The sequence below is a fragment of the Phalacrocorax carbo genome, chromosome 19, assembly GCF_963921805.1.
Source record: "Phalacrocorax carbo chromosome 19, bPhaCar2.1, whole genome shotgun sequence".
Lineage (NCBI taxonomy): Eukaryota > Metazoa > Chordata > Aves > Suliformes > Phalacrocoracidae > Phalacrocorax > Phalacrocorax carbo.
Genome location: NC_087531.1, coordinates 9,238,882 through 9,255,468, shown reverse-complemented (window position 1 = coordinate 9,255,468; position 16,587 = coordinate 9,238,882). Strand labels below are relative to the sequence as shown.

At 60.2% G+C, this 16,587-nt stretch overlaps 3 protein-coding genes across 3 annotated transcripts; 1 reads left to right on the top strand and 2 right to left on the bottom strand.

Moving 5' to 3' along the window:
* Positions 1-323: 323 nt before the first annotated feature.
* On the bottom strand, positions 324-1,939 carry NDUFA7 (NADH:ubiquinone oxidoreductase subunit A7). The gene is made up of 4 exons (XM_064469996.1): positions 1,863-1,939; positions 1,704-1,753; positions 1,473-1,622; positions 324-755 (listed from the first exon to the last, which is right to left on the bottom strand). Exons 1-4 carry the CDS (start codon positions 1,911-1,913, stop codon positions 716-718), a joined length of 291 nt encoding a protein of 96 aa, XP_064326066.1. The 5' UTR covers positions 1,914-1,939; the 3' UTR covers positions 324-715.
* A 28-nt stretch (positions 1,940-1,967) lies between these two features.
* RPS28 (ribosomal protein S28) lies at positions 1,968-2,569 on the top strand. The gene is made up of 3 exons (XM_064469997.1): positions 1,968-2,083; positions 2,164-2,211; positions 2,287-2,569. Exons 1-3 carry the CDS (start codon positions 2,045-2,047, stop codon positions 2,407-2,409), a joined length of 210 nt encoding a protein of 69 aa, XP_064326067.1. The 5' UTR covers positions 1,968-2,044; the 3' UTR covers positions 2,410-2,569.
* A 2,359-nt stretch (positions 2,570-4,928) lies between these two features.
* KANK3 (KN motif and ankyrin repeat domains 3) lies at positions 4,929-16,347 on the bottom strand. The gene is given in 12 exon segments (XM_064469340.1): positions 4,929-5,700; positions 5,990-6,088; positions 6,179-6,379; positions 6,676-6,809; positions 7,134-7,353; positions 7,734-7,821; positions 8,365-8,541; positions 8,674-8,773; positions 9,016-9,096; positions 9,099-10,712; positions 11,017-11,091; positions 16,235-16,347. Coding segments are annotated over 11 exon segments (2,808 nt in total). The 5' UTR covers positions 11,054-11,091; positions 16,235-16,347; the 3' UTR covers positions 4,929-5,643.
* Between the last annotated feature and the right edge of the window lie 240 nt (positions 16,348-16,587).

Here is a 16,587-nt window from a genome sequence, read left to right as displayed (position 1 = left end):
TTCCCCATGAGACAGCGAGATAAAACCGCTGCTAGCAGGTGGCGCTGAGTGCATCAAGGCTCAGCGCAACTCCTCAGCACTTGTCCTGCGCCCTCTGCAGCAGTTCACTGGAAAATAATCAGCGCAGCTCACCGCAGTCACCAGGTCACCGCAGCATGAGCCTGGTAACCCCTTGTCAGCCGGGAGGGACTGGATGCCAGCGCTCAGCATCTGAAACAGGAGAGGCTGCAGCAGAGCAGCCTGACCAGGACACCGGGCACTCGTGGTATGGGTGCCACAGGCTACTTAACTTACATCTCTTACTGCAAAATCAGAGCATCGGGTCCTTTTTAGGCCAGGGTGTGTTTTATTCAGCTCTGTCCTTAAGTGGCATCTCAGCCATAGCTGACAAATCCACTCGGCCTAAGCTCAAACACACACGCCAGGTTGCTATTCCCTCATGAAAACTTTACACACAAACCAATAGAGAGTAGTAATTTGGGTAATTCAAATAGAACAAGCAAAATAGGGGGCAGGATAATCACAGCTTTAAATACAGTTAAGTTGCATGACTAATAAATGTAGCAAAATCCACCACAGCCCTCCCCCCCCCCCCCCCCCCCGAGTGCTGCTTTGTAACAAACTGTGACCTGCACATCCAGCCTCGTCGTGTTCGTTTCTCACAGATAGGGCTAGTCTTTTGAAATTTCCTACTTTTTAAGTGCTGGTCCTAGTATCACTGTTTTTTCTCAGCTGTGGTCACTGCAGAGCCTGAACTGGGGCAGAGTAAGGAAGAAAGAAGAGGCTTTAATAACACCATGAAAACCAGATTCTGAATTAACCAGGAGTACAGATTTTATTACAGAATTATAGAATCCTTTCGGTTGGAAAAGAGCTTTAAGGTCATCAAGTCTAACCATTAACCTAACACTGCCGAGTCCACCAGTAAGCCATGCCCCTCGGCACCACATCTGCATGTCTTTTAAATACCCCCAGGGACGGTGACTCACACACTGCCCTGGGCAGCCTGTTCCAGTGCTCGATAACCCTTTTGGTGAAGAAGTTTTTCCTAATACCCAACCTAAACCTCCCCTGGCACAACCTGAGGCCATTTCCTCTCATCTTATCGCTTGCTACTTGGGAGAAGAGGCCAACCCCCCCCTCACTACAGCCCCTTTCAGGCAGTTGCACAGAGCGATAAGGTCTCCCCTCAGCCTCCTCTTCTCCAGGCTAAACCCCCCCAGCACACTTGTGCTCCAGACCCTTCCCCAGCTTCACTGCCCTTCTCCGCATACGCTCCAGTCAGAAGGGTCGTTAAGCCACCTTCCAGCCATCACTTGTTCAAGCAGAGATACAAAGAATTAGTCCAGCGTTCTTCTACCAACTTATGAAATCCAAATGCTGCTTCTCGGAAGAGTTCTGTATTTCTAGAGTTAAGTCAAGCAAGGCTTAAACCCGCTCAAGCAAGCCTAAACCGACCTGCTCAGACCTACCTGCCCGCTGGAGCCCCCGCAGCAAGGGTTTTCTGCGCTGCCGACACCACGATGGGCGGGAAGGACTCCCGGCGCCCGTCCCGGCCGCAGTAATGGTTATTGGCGAACTTGTGACTGAGACCCACGGGGAGCCGCCGCGGCGGCTGGGTTCTAGACACAGAATAGATCCAGGGGGTGGTTAGCGGCGGCCAGCCTCGGCACTCACACCGAAACCCGCAGCCCCGCCGGCACCTCTTAGAGACCTCCATGTAGCGCAGCGGCAGCTTGGCCTGCAGGTCCCGCTGCAAGACAAGGCGAGAGCAGCTTAGACCGCGCCGGGCGCTGCAGACCCCCCGAGGGGCCCGCAGCGCCCGGTACCCCAGCGTCGCTGCGGAGCGGAGCCGCCCTTACCCCCGCCAAGAAGCTGGGAAGACACTGGACAAGAAGGGTAGCGATCGCCATCTTGACCTCTACGAAGGACAGGGAGGCGCTGAGGGAAGGGAGCGCGCAGGGCACGCTGGGTCTCGCGAGACTTGGCGCTATATAAGCCCACACGTGGGGGTACTGCCTCTTTCTCGCGCCGTGGAGCCGCCATGGATACCAGCCGCGTGCAGCCCATCAAGCTGGCCAGGGTGGGGTGGCGGGCCGGGGGTGGGGGCACTGTCCCCCGGGTACCGACCCCCTCCACTGACCCCTTTCTCTGTTCCCGCAGGTCACTAAGGTGCTGGGCCGGACCGGTTCCCAGGGCCAGTGCACGCAGGTGAGTGGGTTAGGCTGGGTCTAGGCGGGGAACGGTGCCGCTGGGCCCGGCCTAACGCTCGTCTCGCCCCGCCAGGTGCGTGTGGAGTTCATGGACGATACGAGCCGCTCCATCATCCGCAACGTGAAGGGGCCGGTGCGCGAAGGCGACGTTCTCACGCTGCTCGAGTCGGAGCGGGAGGCCCGGCGGCTGCGCTGAGTTCCCGCGCCCCTAAACCAGCGCCGGCCCCACTCTGTAGGGGATGAAGCCCTACGGCCTTGGCTCGGAGCGGCCGGGTGGCACCGGCCGGGCCACACGCGGGTCATGGGTGGAGAGGAGCCTGCTGCTTGCCTAACTGCAATAAAGGGTTTTTCCAATAGCGCCTTGCTTAGGTCTGGCTTACTGAATGCGTGAGTGCTCTGGTTTGTCTCAGTACTTACACACCTGCCTTTTGTTATTGGGTTCAGCAGAGGACAAAAGCACACGCTGCTTGTTATTGGGGCTACACATAATGCTTTCATCATAATATCGCTGTGTTATTGCATTTTTATTAACTTCTCAACAAAAATAACTCCCTGTTTTGTCTACAGCAGCCTTAGTCCTGACCTTTCTGGTAAGCCTTTTTCTTTAAAGTGGTACTGCTAAACCTACTGGACTTCTGTGGAATTTAACTACAAGTTGAAAGTCAAGCTTTGCACTGGCTTGCAAAGCAGCAGCCTGCTGCTCCTGCCTTTCTGTCCTCAGTAAGCTATTCTGTAAATGCTGCTATAAATACATGTACTTGCTGTCTTTCCTGGCAGTCACCCATTGAGAGTGAGTGCTTGTCTCTCTCCTAGAGTTAGTAAATCAGTCTCACTTATTTTCTTCCTCAGCTTTCCCTTCCACTGTATGATCAGCTGGAAAGATTTATTGTTTTAGCTATTCTATAAAGGTAAGGCTGAAAGGATAAGGAGTGAGTCTGAAAACTGTCATGGTTCAAGGGCTTGTTTTTAAGTACTGGTATTTTCCATCTGGTAATTGAGTGATACTGGTTAGTGGTGTGTTTGAACCAGCTTGGGTCTGCAGCTCCTGATCCGGTGGTCTCTGATGGCAGTGTTTTTCCATCCTTCAGTGTCCTGCATTTGCTTAAGGCACTTCAGTGGCAGGTGGAATTGAGGGTTTGAGTGTCCTAAAGCTGAGGAGAGCACTTCTGGTATTGATGTTTGAATTGCTGAACTTGGGCAGATAGTGAGGATTGCTGTTAGGGCTGGCGTTGAAAGAGGGTTTGTGGGTTTGTTTTCCCTCCTGTGGGTGTTAGTTGTGCCCTGGTCAGCTCATGGGCAGACTGAGGTGGATTTTGTGCTCTACAGAAAGCCCTTGTCAATGTGTGCTCATGCTGTTGCTTGATCTAGTTCTTGATTCTTCTTTGGTGGTGTTTCAGAGCATCTGGTGAATCTGCGTTTCTCTGATTTGTGTGACGCAGCAGAGCTGTCGGGACCTAGCTATGAGTGCGAGAAGCCCTCACAGCTTTGGAATTTACTTGTCTGGCTGCTGTTTGTTCCCTGCACAGCTTTAGTGATGACTGAAGAGCATTTGCTCTGTGGGCTGCCAGCCCTGACTGTGGTGAGTGACTGAGACAGGCATCAGCTGTGAGTTGGCAGCCAGAGGTAGACTTGTAGTGGGGGTGGCTCAGAGCAGCTGTAGCCCTTCCCGAGTGTCCCTGTGGGGTCTGTGGCCCTTGACCATGTGAGGAGGGAGTTGACTTTGCATCCCCACTCTCAATCTGATGATTGCCCTTTGATAATGCAGCTTAACATCAGAGCACCAGGATGAACCAGGGTAGCAAAGGGCTATGTTGGTCCCATCATCCTGCATGGTCCTGTGAAGTGAAACGGGCCGGAAGATACCACGGTACCTGAGTCTGGTTCCTGACTGGGGCAGTTCAGCTGGAAGAAAACCAGACTGATCGATCTGGCCAGTTCATAAACTTGCAAGGAATTAATTGAAACATGTGGGCAACAGCTCGGGGTGAGGGCTGTGCCAGGCTGCCCCTTGGCTAGAGAGTGTCTGTGAGCATCGTATGTTAACTTCAGTGCAAAGCTGAAAGAGGCCCACTGAGGACAGCAGCGTGTTGTGCAGAACAAGTTTCTCGGGGAGCATTTCTCAGCTTATAGTATGTCTCAGACCAGGCCTGTGTGGGGAAAGAGCGATGGTGGGGGAGGCTGGGCCAAGGAGCAGTAATGGAGGCTGCGACATGCATTACCTTTGTGAAGGATCAGAGGGCAGAGCCAGCTTCACATGCAAAAGCTTCTTCCTCTCAGTCCTTAGTCCTTACCTTGTCTGTTCACACCCCGCCTGGTGCACACACACTTGCACAGACACACATGTCCTCTGACATACATGTCCATCTGCTGGCTCTAGGCTCTCTGAGCTCTTGCTGATCTTTTTTTCCTGGAGCTATCCTCAGCTGCCCTTCCTCCCTTTTGGGAGGGAAAGTGGGCAGAGAGGGACTTGGTTGTGGCCTCTGGTTGTCAGTGGCTGTGAGACAGTTTAAAAGGGGAAATGTTTAGGAGGTAATTGCTGTCTTTCCCTTGGGAGAGGGTCCCTGCTCCCTGTCTGGGGTATTGGCTGGGCAGTCTGTCCCTAAATGTGTTCATGGCTCTTGGGCCACCTTCTGTCAGCTTGGCTGCAGCCCCAAGTGCCCAGAAGTTTTGTTCCCCTTAAGCAAATCAAATCACTGAGTTTCATGTTGAGCTCCATCCTTTGAATAAGCAATACAATTTTATTTTTGCTTTGTGTGCATGTGCTAGAAAAAAAAATACAGATTTTAGCCAGGAAAGGAAATTCCACAAAGGAAGGGCAAATATTTCAGTCTGCAAGTGCTCCCAGCCTGTGTCTGAGGCAGCATTAACCAGCTGGTTTGTCCTCCCTCTCCCACTGCTGTGCAGGACTCGCCTGCTGAGCACCAGCTTCCACACTGGCACCATGCAGCACAGCAGGGTCCAGGAGCTGATGCTTGCCCTCCTGCAGCCCTGCTCCCCATCACTGGCTCCACTGCTGGGAGCTGGCTGAGAGTGCAGAAACCAGTGGCTATGTCTGCTGGGTTTATTTTCTGCTGTTCCAATGAGTTAGCGGCTTGCAGAAGGCTCTGAGGCAGTGCAGCTCCAGTGGTCGTGGTAGGGAGCAGAGGGGATGGGCCTGGCTTCTGCTCACTGCGCTTCCCACCCCAAGGTCACTTGAGCTTGGCTCCTCTGTCACTTGGGGGAGTGAGGTGGCTGCGTGTGGGCTGCTTCCAGCAGTGGAGATGGGTGAGTAAGGCCCAGGGACAGCGCCTGCTCTAGCGACAGGAGAATTAAAGCATCTGCAGCCGCAGAGAGCGTTTTGGCACACAGAGGAGCATCAGGAGAGGGTACATAAACTACAGCTGAGCGCTGATGGTGGCTGGCTGGCTCCTGGTTGGATCTGAAGGTCACCCTAATTTGGTTTCTTTGGGCTCCCAGGGCTCTTCCTGGCTGTCGGTGATGTCCCCTGCTGCAGGGAGAACAGAGTCCTGAAGTGTCACCAGACACCCCTCCCATGACTCAGTCAGGGTCAGCCAGGCTGGTTCCCTGCTACTGAGGGTGCACCGAGCACGTGGCACCTGGGGTGATCTGCTCTTGCCCCTGCAGCCCCTTCCCGGGGAGCATCACCTATGTCGCAGCCCTGTCCCCTCCCACGGGGCTGCCTGCCCACTGTGTGGCTGAGCCGGTGGCGGGGTGCCACCTCTGTGGCCCTTGTGGCACAGGGAAGGTGGCAGGAGTTGGGGGGCTGTGGTACTCACAGGCATCTGCGCCTTTGTGCCATTGAGGTGGGTGTAGAGGAGCACAGCGATGTTGCTGTGGCCAGCCTCCAGTGCAATGGCGATGGCATTGTTACCATCCTAAAGAGGAAGGGAGAGTGCTTGGGGAGAGGTCTGGGGACAGAGAGCAGGGTGGGTGAGAGTGCCCAGGCCCCAGCAGCAGAGGCTTACGCTGTCCACGATGGAGATGTTGCAGGTGGGCTGAGCCAGCAGCAGCTTCACTGTCTCTATGCGGCCATGCTCACAGGCGCACATCAGTGCAGTTGAGCCCTCCTCATCCTGCAGGTTCACGTCGGCTCCGCAGGCGAGCAGGGCTTCTGCCATCTCCTGTCGGCCGTGGCTGACGGCCAGCATCAGCGCCGTCTGGCCAGCCTGTGAGGCAAGGGATGCTGTCAGGCTGCTCCTGCCCCAGCTGTGCCACCTGTTCTTCTCTCTGTCCTAGGGAGGCGCCACCGTTGTCCCCAGCACCCATGCTGTCTCTGAGCACCCCCCTGGCTGGAGGTGAGGCATGGGTGAGAACTGAGTGCCCTGATGCCCTCACCATGTACTGGCCTCTACAGGTTTTGGAGCCACAGTCCTGCCCTTGGAGGAGCTCAGTGTGGCCCTGGCAGCTGCTTGGGGGTGGGGGGAGGTGGTCAGGACATGGTAGCCCCCCAGCCCCCACCAACCTGGCTGGCCTTGGTGTTGACATTGCCCATGCTGAAGAGCCTCCTGACCATGTTCATGTCATCTTCCTGCTCCACAGCTGCCAGCATGAGAGCTGTGTAGCTAGCTTTGTTCTGGTGATCCACATTACAGACCCCTGTGGGGATGGGTGGAGTGGGGCAGGGGGCTCAGTGTGCTGCAGGGCTGGTGGGAGGCACGAACCAAGCTACTTGCCTGGCTCCTGCCCTGCCCAGGGTGCTGTGAGCCATCCCACAGGCACAGGCTGATGGGTTCTGCCCATCAAATCTTGACACCCAAAGGGCTGGAGTAGCTGCCCAAACCCTCCCCCCTGTGCACAGACACAGCCCAGGGCAACTCTCCCTTTCCCTCTGCTGCCAGCGCCTTCCCCCCCATACCTGGCATGGCCAGGATGTGACCTGGGGTATGGAGTGGGATGTTTCTGGTGGTGTTGGGCACTGACCAGTGTCCAGCAGCAGCTGTACAATGTGGAAGTTGGAGTGGGAGATGCTGTAGTGCAGGGCTGTGTTGCCGTTCCCATCTGCCAGGTTCACCACGTGGGCCAGGAGAGCCGGTGAGACCTCAGCAAAGGCTAGGAGGTGGTTGGCAACTGTGTCGGGGACAGATGACTTCTGGCTGGACAGACAGAACCACTCCTGCAGGACCAGACTGCTGCTGGCAAGCTGTGGGTGGTGAGAGGTGCTGAGCTGGGGGCTGCAGCTCCCCCCAAGCCTCTGTGTGGCCCCACACCCCTTCCCCTGCCCTGGTACCCACCCTGCACCCACCCCTCTGCTGCTGGCCCTGGCAGGGAGCAGAAATCCCACTCCAGAGGAGACTAGGTAAACACAGAACCCTGAAACCCCAAAACCATGCTAGGATGGCCCAAGCTGAGCCCACACAGGTTTTTTGGATATCTGGAACAAATCCTGGAGCGAAGGGCTGTGTTTTGGGGGAAGGTGCTGAGCTGGGCTTTGCTGGCCCATCTTTGGGGGGGGGGGGCAACCCCTGAGGGGGACCCTGGCAGGGGCTGGGCAAGTCATCCCACCTACAGCACCCCACTCACCACCTCATTGCTCTTGGTGGCACCAGGGTGGCCCAGGTGGGTCTTGATGATGAGGCAGGCCTCCCGCATCCTGGGGCTCAGCTCAAACCTGGGGAGAGCATGAGGGCGTCTGTGGTGTGGAGCTGTGTCACCCCACCAAAACTGCACTGACAAGGGGCACCCTGAGTCCCCCTGTGAAGGTTTTGCTCCTCTCCCTGATGCCTGTGAGCCTTCACAAGCTCCCCATGGTGCAATGTCCAGCCCAGCAGTTGCACCCTGGCAGCTTCAGCCTCTGCAAACCCCTGCTGAACCAAGCCTTATACAGACATGCCCAGGCATGATTTACCCATTTTTAGGTCAAACTTTTTTCCTTTTGTTAAAAAATGCCATTAAGGGCTGTTGGGTTTTTCTCCCCCCCCAAGCTATCTTCTCCAGCAAAGACACATCTGGGGCCTCAGTTTCATCCTTTCCTTAGCAGACCCAAGAAGCTGAAAGGATTTTTTTCCCTGCAGAATGGTTTCTGCAGGAGCTGAATGTGTTTTTCCCATTGGCTGCACCGAAACCGGGGCAGATGCCCTGACTTGGCAGGGCCGGTGCTAGCCTGTGGCTCCCAGCTGCATGGGGTGATAGAGGCCTTCCTACCAGCACTTACTTCTCCTTCACCTTGGGGGGCTCTGGCAGGGTCACGCTGGCCCCCTTGTGCTTGCCTTCCCTGGCCTCATCCGAGGTGTCAGTGTCCCCCTGCTCCTCATTGTCAGAGCTGTCGGCTGAAGCCTTCTCTGAGGAGCTATCTTCTTCCTCCTCCTCCTCGCTGGTCGTGCTCTCATACCTGCACAAAGGGAGGATGCTCAGTGGCAACACTGCACCCAGCTGGTTCCCTCCAGACCCGCCACTGCCACTGCCCCCAGCCCAGGACAGGGATGCCAGGAGCGGGGGCTGGCCAGAGCCCCTCGGCACGTACTCCCCATTCAGCATGCCCACAAACTGCAGGCTCTTCTTGCTGCCCTCGGCCTCGCTCTGGGGGGGACCATCCTGCTTCTTCATGATGGACTTCAGGGCTCCTGGGGGCAGAGAGATGGGTGTCAGGGGCCAGCAAGCAGGAACTTCCCCAAAGGGCTGCCCAGGCTCCCCAAACCGGCCAGAGTCCAGGGTGGGCACGGGAAGGACGTGGGCAGAGTGCAGGCAGCTCCTGTGACACAGGGAGTGTTGGCCTTGCAGGCACTGTCCTCAACAGGGCCACCCTCTCCCTTCCCGCAGGAACATCCCAACCCAGACCCTGGTGTCACCCCTGGTGCCAACTCACTGGCTGCAGGGCTTGGGGTAGCTCTGCCATCCTGCGCCAGGGATGGGTCTTGGCCACTGTGCATTGTCTCTGGTGCAGCTGTGCTGGGCTGCCCTGGCACATTCCCCCCACTGCTCCTGCACCCTGCACTGAGGGGCTGCTTGGGGCATCGCCAGGCTCTGTCTCCTCGCCCACCGGGACAGCGCTGCCCACGTCAGTCTGGCTGCCCTTGTCTTCACACCTGGCGGCCAAATCGGGGCCAACTGCCACGTCCTGCATGTTGGGGCGGCAGCTCATCCCAACACAGGTGGTCAGCAGGCAGCACTCCACGCCTGCCTCTGCCGTCTCCGGGGGGTTGCTGGGTGCCTGGCTCTGTGTCACCATCACCGCCTCCACCAGCGCCTCGGCCACCTGCGGCTTGGCTGTCACCTCCTTGTCTGCCCACCCACAGGGCCGGCGGGCGCACACCTCCAGCCACAGCTCCTCCAGCTCTCCCGTGGCCTCCCGCAGGTGCCCCTCCATCAGGGCGATCACCTCCTTCTGGTGCCCCACTGTCTGCTGCAGCAGCTCCAGCTCCTGTTCTGCCTCACTGGCCAGCCCCAGTGAGGACTCCAGCACCCAGACAGCCACATCCCTGCACTCCCTCACCCTGCCATCTGGCACGTCACCACCCTCCTGCAACTGGTAGTAGAAGACGGCGTCTGTCATGGCTCGGTCCTCGCCCACTGCCACGGAGTGGCATGGCCTCTTGGCAGCCCTGGGGCTCCTGCCCGGCCAAGCCCTGCTGCCCCGCTCCAGCATGGCCAGCTTCTCCGTCAGCTTCCTCAGCTCTGCGATCTTGCTCACTCGCCCCTTTGCCAGCTCCGCTTCGCTCTCAGGCCCCGCTCGGGGCAGCTCCTCGGCCCCCCCCACCTCAGAGACAGGGGGGTGGCTGAGAGCCTCGCTGGGCTCCGCTGACAGCTTTTCCAACAGCTTTGCCTTCTCCCTCTTCAGCTCGCAGATCTGTGTCTCCAGGAGGGGGATGGTTTTCACCTGCTCCTCCAGGTCCTGGAGCTGCCGCAGGGCTGCGGCCATCTGCTCCCGCACGTGCTACAGCAGGGCAGAGCTGAGCCCTGCCGCTGGCGTGCTGCGCTCTGAGCTACCGGGACTCACCTGGCCCCAGCTCACCTGGCCCTCGGTGCCCACTGGCACCCAGGGTGGCAGCTGACTTGGGGCGCCTGACGGGCCACCGCAGGAGGGACCACCGATATCCTGCAAACGGCCCTGCTCCTGCTCCAGCCTCCTGCTTGTCTCCACCAAGGTCTTCTCCACCCGCGGGTTTTGCATGAGGCACCTGCGGGTGGGAGGTGGGAGCAGCCGCACCGGTGGTGGCGGCGGCGAGACGGGGTGGGAGGTTGGCTTGCTTGAGGGCTCCAGGGTTGCCTGGCTGTGTGGGGACAGCAGCAGCATGGGCCTGCCCTCACTGGCTGTGGAAGTGAGGGACTCGGTGGAGGTCCAGGCACTGGCATGGCTGCTGGGGCTGCACAGGGCACCAGGTGGTGTCCGGGCCCCCTTTGCTCTGCGAGGCAGTGGCACTTTCTTGAGCATTTGGCCGCTTTTGATGTCATCCACGTATTTCAGGAAATCCAGGTCCAGGAGGAAGCCATAGGGTGTTTCCACTGAATATGAGCTCTTCTCCCCATCGTCCTGGTCCCGGTACAAGAATGGGCCCCCGAGATCTGCAAGAGGAGCAGGGACAGTTAGGCAGGGACCTGATGGAGAAAGGAAGGCTTTTCCAGCTGGGTTATACTGGGATTTGCAGCCTGCAGCCCCCTTCCCTGCCATGATACTGCTGGCAGTGGGCCCAGCGGATGGCCTGTTGCCAGCACCCTTAGTGCCGTTGGGTGTCACAGGGCCAACCCTGTGCCAGGGTCGGTGCTGGGGTGAGGAAACCCATCAGGATGGGATGGGATAGATCAGCCCTGCCACCCCCCTCATGCTCCTTCCACCGTCCCTGCCCGCTGACAAGCCCGGTCCCTTTACCTGGGAGGTTCTGGTTCAGGGATGCAGGCTGAGCCATCTTCTCCCCAGGATGCCGCTGACCAGGGGACCATCAACCTGCAACAACAACGGGGCCACGTCCAGTGAAACCCTGCAAAGCGGGGCCCAGCGAGCCCCATGTGGCCACAAACCACTGCCCCCACCTGGGGAGCACCCCGTGGCCACCCCCCACCATCCACTGGGCCCCCCTTGCCTCCCTCCAGCGCTGGTGCCATGGGGCTGAAGCTCGAGCCTGCTGCCGGGCAGGCGGGCGAGCACAGCGCTGCCTGCAGGGCCGGGAATTGTTTGTACATTTAAAGAATGCTTCACAGCCTGGGCTGGGATGGGCGTGGTGGTCGCGCTGCCAGCTCCGAGGGTGCAGAGTCATGAGTCAGAGCTCAGCTGCACTGGGGGAGCTGGCTGGAAAGAAAGAAAAAAAAAAAAAAAGAGGTTGCAGCCTTTCGGGTGTGATTTTCAGCAGAGAAGTTTGCTTTGGATAAAGGGAATTGATGCTTTTGCAAAGTCACGTGACCACAGGCAGCTGCCAGCACCCATTGGTCACTGGGTGCGATGTCCATCCTCACTGCCCAGGCTGAGCAGGACCAGGGTGCCCTGTGCTGCACAACCCTGCCTCAGGGGTGTCTTGAGGGCTGGTGACCCCCAGGAGGGACCTGGCTGCTTTTCCTTGTCAATAATGCAGGATAAGGCATGGTGGGGGCAGGGGGGGATGAAATGGGAGCCTGGTTTTCCCAGGAGCTGGGCACGGGCATGCTGGAGGAGAGCCAGTGGGATGCAGCTGCGGTCCACAGGTGGGCTGGGGGGACTGCCAGCTGTGAGCGCTCAGCTGGGACCTGTCGCAACATCTGGCAGCATCTGAGTGCCAGGGCCCAGGGGAGAAGCACTCCTGGTGGGAGCAGGATGGGGGAAAACAACACCCTGGAAGCACCCGCTGCTGTTGCACCATCCTCCAGGGACCCACAGGGCCCCTGCACCGCAGGGACACAGTGGCCCTGCCCATGGGGCACAGGTGGCCATGGGGCTGTGCAGCTGTTTGTGGGCAAAGCATTTGGCACCAGGCTATTTTCAGAAGAAAGCAGGTGGGGAGGCATGCCACAGAGGAAAGGCAGATCAGACACAGCCCTAAGGGAAGCCAGGGCTCAGCGCTGCCCAGAGAAGGGTGCAAGATCTGGCCTTGGCTGCAGAGAAGCACCTGCATCCATCCCTAAAGCCCCTGCCCGTGACGACCAGAGATCCAGACTTTTCTAGCAGAGATACTGCGGCCATCCCCATCACACAGCCCAGCCTGGGGATGATGCACTGGGCCCTGGCTCTCACCCACTGCCCACGACAATGCCGTCTGCCGCTCCCCAGCCCCAGCTGTGCTGCTGTGGCTGCCAGCCCGTGGCTCGCCCTGACCACGCGACTGCCAGAAGCCGGAGGAGCAGCTGTGGCACAGATGGCGCCAGGCCAGGCTCAGGCTGGGCACCCAGGTGACATGGCAGCCTCCCACTGCCAGCCCTAGCGCCCGGGGCCAAGGGCTTGAGTCCAACTGGGCAGGGATGAGATGCTTCCCGTCAGTCACCAGGCCAGATCCGGGGGCTTGCTTACCAACCCATCTGCAGCTGATGCATGTCCCAACTTCCACCTCCCCATGGATCATCCCAACTTCATGCTGGCACCCCTTCCTCCTCCCTTGGGTACACCCCAGTTCCATGCTGGCACCCCACTATTCCCATACACCAGCTTCATACCTAGAAGGGTCCGTGCATCCCCCACCTCATCTAATCCCTCCCACCCCGGGAAGCGGCCAGCTTCCTCCTCTACACAGCCCTCGCTGCAGGTAATTAAACAGCATCAGGGCCAGGACAAACTTCCCACCAGGCTCCATCCACGCTGTAAATCAAGCAGGAGGAAGAGGGAGAGCAACAGGAGCCAGAGGGTGCGTTTCCTTGGGGGAAGCGGCCGGCAGCTCCCTTCCGCCGCCCATCCGTGTATTGTCCTGCCTGGGGCCGCGCCAGGAAAAGCTGCCTCCGCCAGAGCCTCTGCTGGGAGGTCTGCACCGCTCCTCCACTTGTGGCAAAGGTGCCCCTTCCATCGGCACTGCCCCGCTGGCCCCTCTGCTGGCCCAGGGATGCGTTGCTCGTCCCCCTGCCACCTCGTCCCGCCCCTTCAGCCAACACCAGCAAATGCTGTCAACCACGTGGCTGCGCTGCCCGTCCCCAAAGCCGGGGGATATCCTCCCGCAGCTCCCCTGTGGTACTCAGGCCCCCATTACTTTTGGCCCGATGGGATGGGCTGGACCCAGGGCAGCAGCTTCTGCCTCCACCCAGCTCCAAAACAAAGGGCGAGGCCAGGCGATGGGACCTGCGGTCTCCCAACCATGTGCAAATCACCCTGGGGACCCCGCGATGTGCAAAACCTGATGAGATCCCTGTGATGTGCAAATCTCAACAGGGTCCCTGTGATGTGCAAACCCCTGGGCAGCCGGTGGGTTGGGCTCGGCAACAAGGCGAGTGGCAGGCTGGATTTGAGCCAGCAAGGATGAGCAACAGAGGCAGATGGCCCCAGCATGCAACAGTGGTGAGAGGGTTAAGTCCCCACACCCATGACTCAGCCACCACTGGCACCTGCTGGGCCAGCCGCACAAAGCCAGCCTTGTCCCTGTCTGGCTGCTGTCACCGCAGCACTGGTTCAAAGAGAAACCGCTCTCCACCTGGGCTGAAGTCCCAACGGGGAACACTGTGCTGGCCACTTTGGTGCCAAAGGCTGATTTTCAGCAGCTTCGGCCACTTCCCTGGGCACCGGGGCTTGGTGCTGCCGGGGCTGGGCACAGAGACCCCTGAGTGCCAGAGGCAGAGGGCCCTACACGATCCCAGCTTCCTTTGGAAGAAATGGAGTGTTGTTTCTAGCCCCGGTGTTTCTGCAGAAAAGCAGGATGGTACAAAGTGAAGTGCCGCTGGGGAGGCTCGACAGCCAGAGGAGGAAGAGGATGTGCAGGGACCCAATTGTCCCCACAGAGGCAGGGCTACGCTTTGCCCTGGGCTTGCACCTCTATTTCCCCCTCTTGCCGTTGCACCAATGCCAACACAGGAAACTTGGGCCCAAAACTGGAGACGCTCTGCTCAACTACAGTTAAAAGCTATGTCAGGGATGGAGTAGTCTGGTCACCTCGGCACAGCTCAGGTACCATCCAATACCCATGCCCCAGCCCCAGCCAGGCTCCTGGGACCCCTGGCCTCATGGTCCATGGGGAGATTCCCCCCTCAGGGTCCCCAAGCCAGCAGGGGACAGGCCTGGGCAAGCTATTTTTAAAGCTCTGGACTCCGATGGGCCCTTTCCTTTGCCAGGGGCACAGGCAGTGCAGCCCCTGCCCCAGCTCAGCCACATGCTGCCATGCAGCCCCAGCCACTCCACCGGCGTGGCTGGGGCTGGACATGGGGAGGGCTCTCCCCAGCTCTCCTCCCGAGCCAAAATACTGAAGTCATGAGGAATGTGAGAAGAACAGAGTCCAGAGCAGCCCTGGCCAGCGCAACTTGATTTATCTCAGCCAGGCACGCTTCCCTCAAAGCTGCACTCAGGTGATAAGCCCTGAAGCTCGGCGCTGAGGCTGTTCCAAAGTTAAAGGGAAACCACTGAGCAAGCACATGGCTTCCTCCACTGCCAGTGACCTGCTGGAATTTGGGCTCCTCACACAGAGCCAGCTATCACACGTGCCTGTCACCTGCAGTGCCACCTGCCAGTGCTGCAGGCTGGGTATAGATGGGAGATATTGGGGGCTCATCACACCCTCCCACCCACCCGTCCCATCCCCTGCCCCAGGGCTATATGGGACAGCCCGCACTCTGTGCCACCCGCTGTCCCTGCGCCTGCTCGCCCAGGCCACCTTGGCCATGCCATCCAGGCTGAGGCTGCTCCCAGAGGAGCTGGATCCCGTGCAGGTGGGTGTGCCAGCGCTGACCCAGGGAGGGAAAAGGAAACGCTTCGATCTTCTCAAAAGCCTAATTTCAGGGTTGGGCTGTTATTTCTGGAGTTGTCGTTATGGTCGGCCTGGCTAGTCAGGAGGCTGCAGGGGCTGCTTGGGCTCTGCACCTGCTCCAGCACCTCGGGGACCTCCCTGAGCTCACACAACACCTGGACAACAGGTGCACAGTCTGTATGCAGACGTACGAAAATGGGGATTGGCTCTACGTGCCCTGTCACACCTATAGCTCTGTAGGGCTCCTATATCTCTGCTAGAAAACATCCACCACTTGCTCTGCACCCTTGCCACGGCTGCCCACCAGCACTTCCCACCAACACCTCCTCGATTCCCTCGGGGCTGGTGACAACACACGGGGCTGGCAATGAGCCCTGATGGCCTGGGATCCCCCTGCTGCGAGGGGGTGCTCGAGGGTGAAATGGTTAAATTTACACACAGGGTGCACAGGCACAGTGGGGGTACATGACCAGCGCTGGGCATAGCCCCATGGTGGGTTCCCCATGTGCACGCAGGGGGCACCCTGAACCCCGCAGCATCCCATGTGCCTTCCAGCACTCCAGAGGGGCCTGCAGCAGCCTAGGGTGCTCTGTCACACCCCATAGCCCTGCGAGTCCCCAGCACCCCAGGGAGCCCACAGCACCTCCAGCCCTGTGGGGCCCCAGCATCGTGGCGTAACCCCCCAGCATCCCCAGTCCTTCAGGTCCCCAGTGCCCTGGGGTGCCTGTAGCACTCCCAGCCCTGTGGTTCCCCTATACCCTTGGGAACCCGCCAGCACCCCCAACCTTGCGGGTCCCCAGCGCCCCTGAGAGCGCTGTGGCACCTGCAGCACCCCGGGGTGCACGCAGCACCCTGCACGCCCCCGCCGGTCGGGGCGCCCAGCCCCAGCCCAGGAGACACCCCGGGGCCTCCCCGCCGCCGCCAGCCGGGGCGGGCGGCCCAGCCCGGCTCCGACGGCCCCGGCACCTCCCGGGTGCGGGCAGAAGCCCCGCTCCCGCTCCAGCCCGGGCGGAGCCCCCGAGGCGGGGGATGCCGGGGCCGCCCCACCTCGCCGCGGTCCCGGGGGCTCCGGAGCGGCCCCTCGGCGGGCCCCGGGCGGCGGAGACTCCGGGGGCCCTGCGGGACGCCGCCGCCGCCAGGACGAGCCCCCGCCCCGCCGCCGGAGCCGCTCCCGGAACCGGAGCCGCCGCTGCCGGCCGGGCCCGCCGTCCCGTCCCGTCCCGTCCCGTCCCTGGCGCCCCTCACCTCGCCGACCGGGCGTCTGGGCTGCAGCCGAGCCCCAGCGCGGGGCCGCCGTCCCGGGCCCGGCGGCTCTGGGCTGCCCGCCGCAGCCCCGGGCCGAGGGCGGGCCGGGGCGGGGCGGGATCGTCCCCCGGGCCCCGGCTGGGACGGGCACCGCCCCCGGCCGCTCGCCTCCCCGGGACCCCTGCTCAGCCCCGGCACGGAGGTGCCACCGCCCCCCGTTCCTCGGGGAGGGGGGTGCCTGTCCCCGTGGCCCCTTGGCATGGGATTTCCCCCGTCCTGATCTCCTGGGGGGAAGGGGGGCTCCCCGTGAGCCCAGGAAGGGGGACGTCCCCTGCCCTGGTCACCCCTGGGAT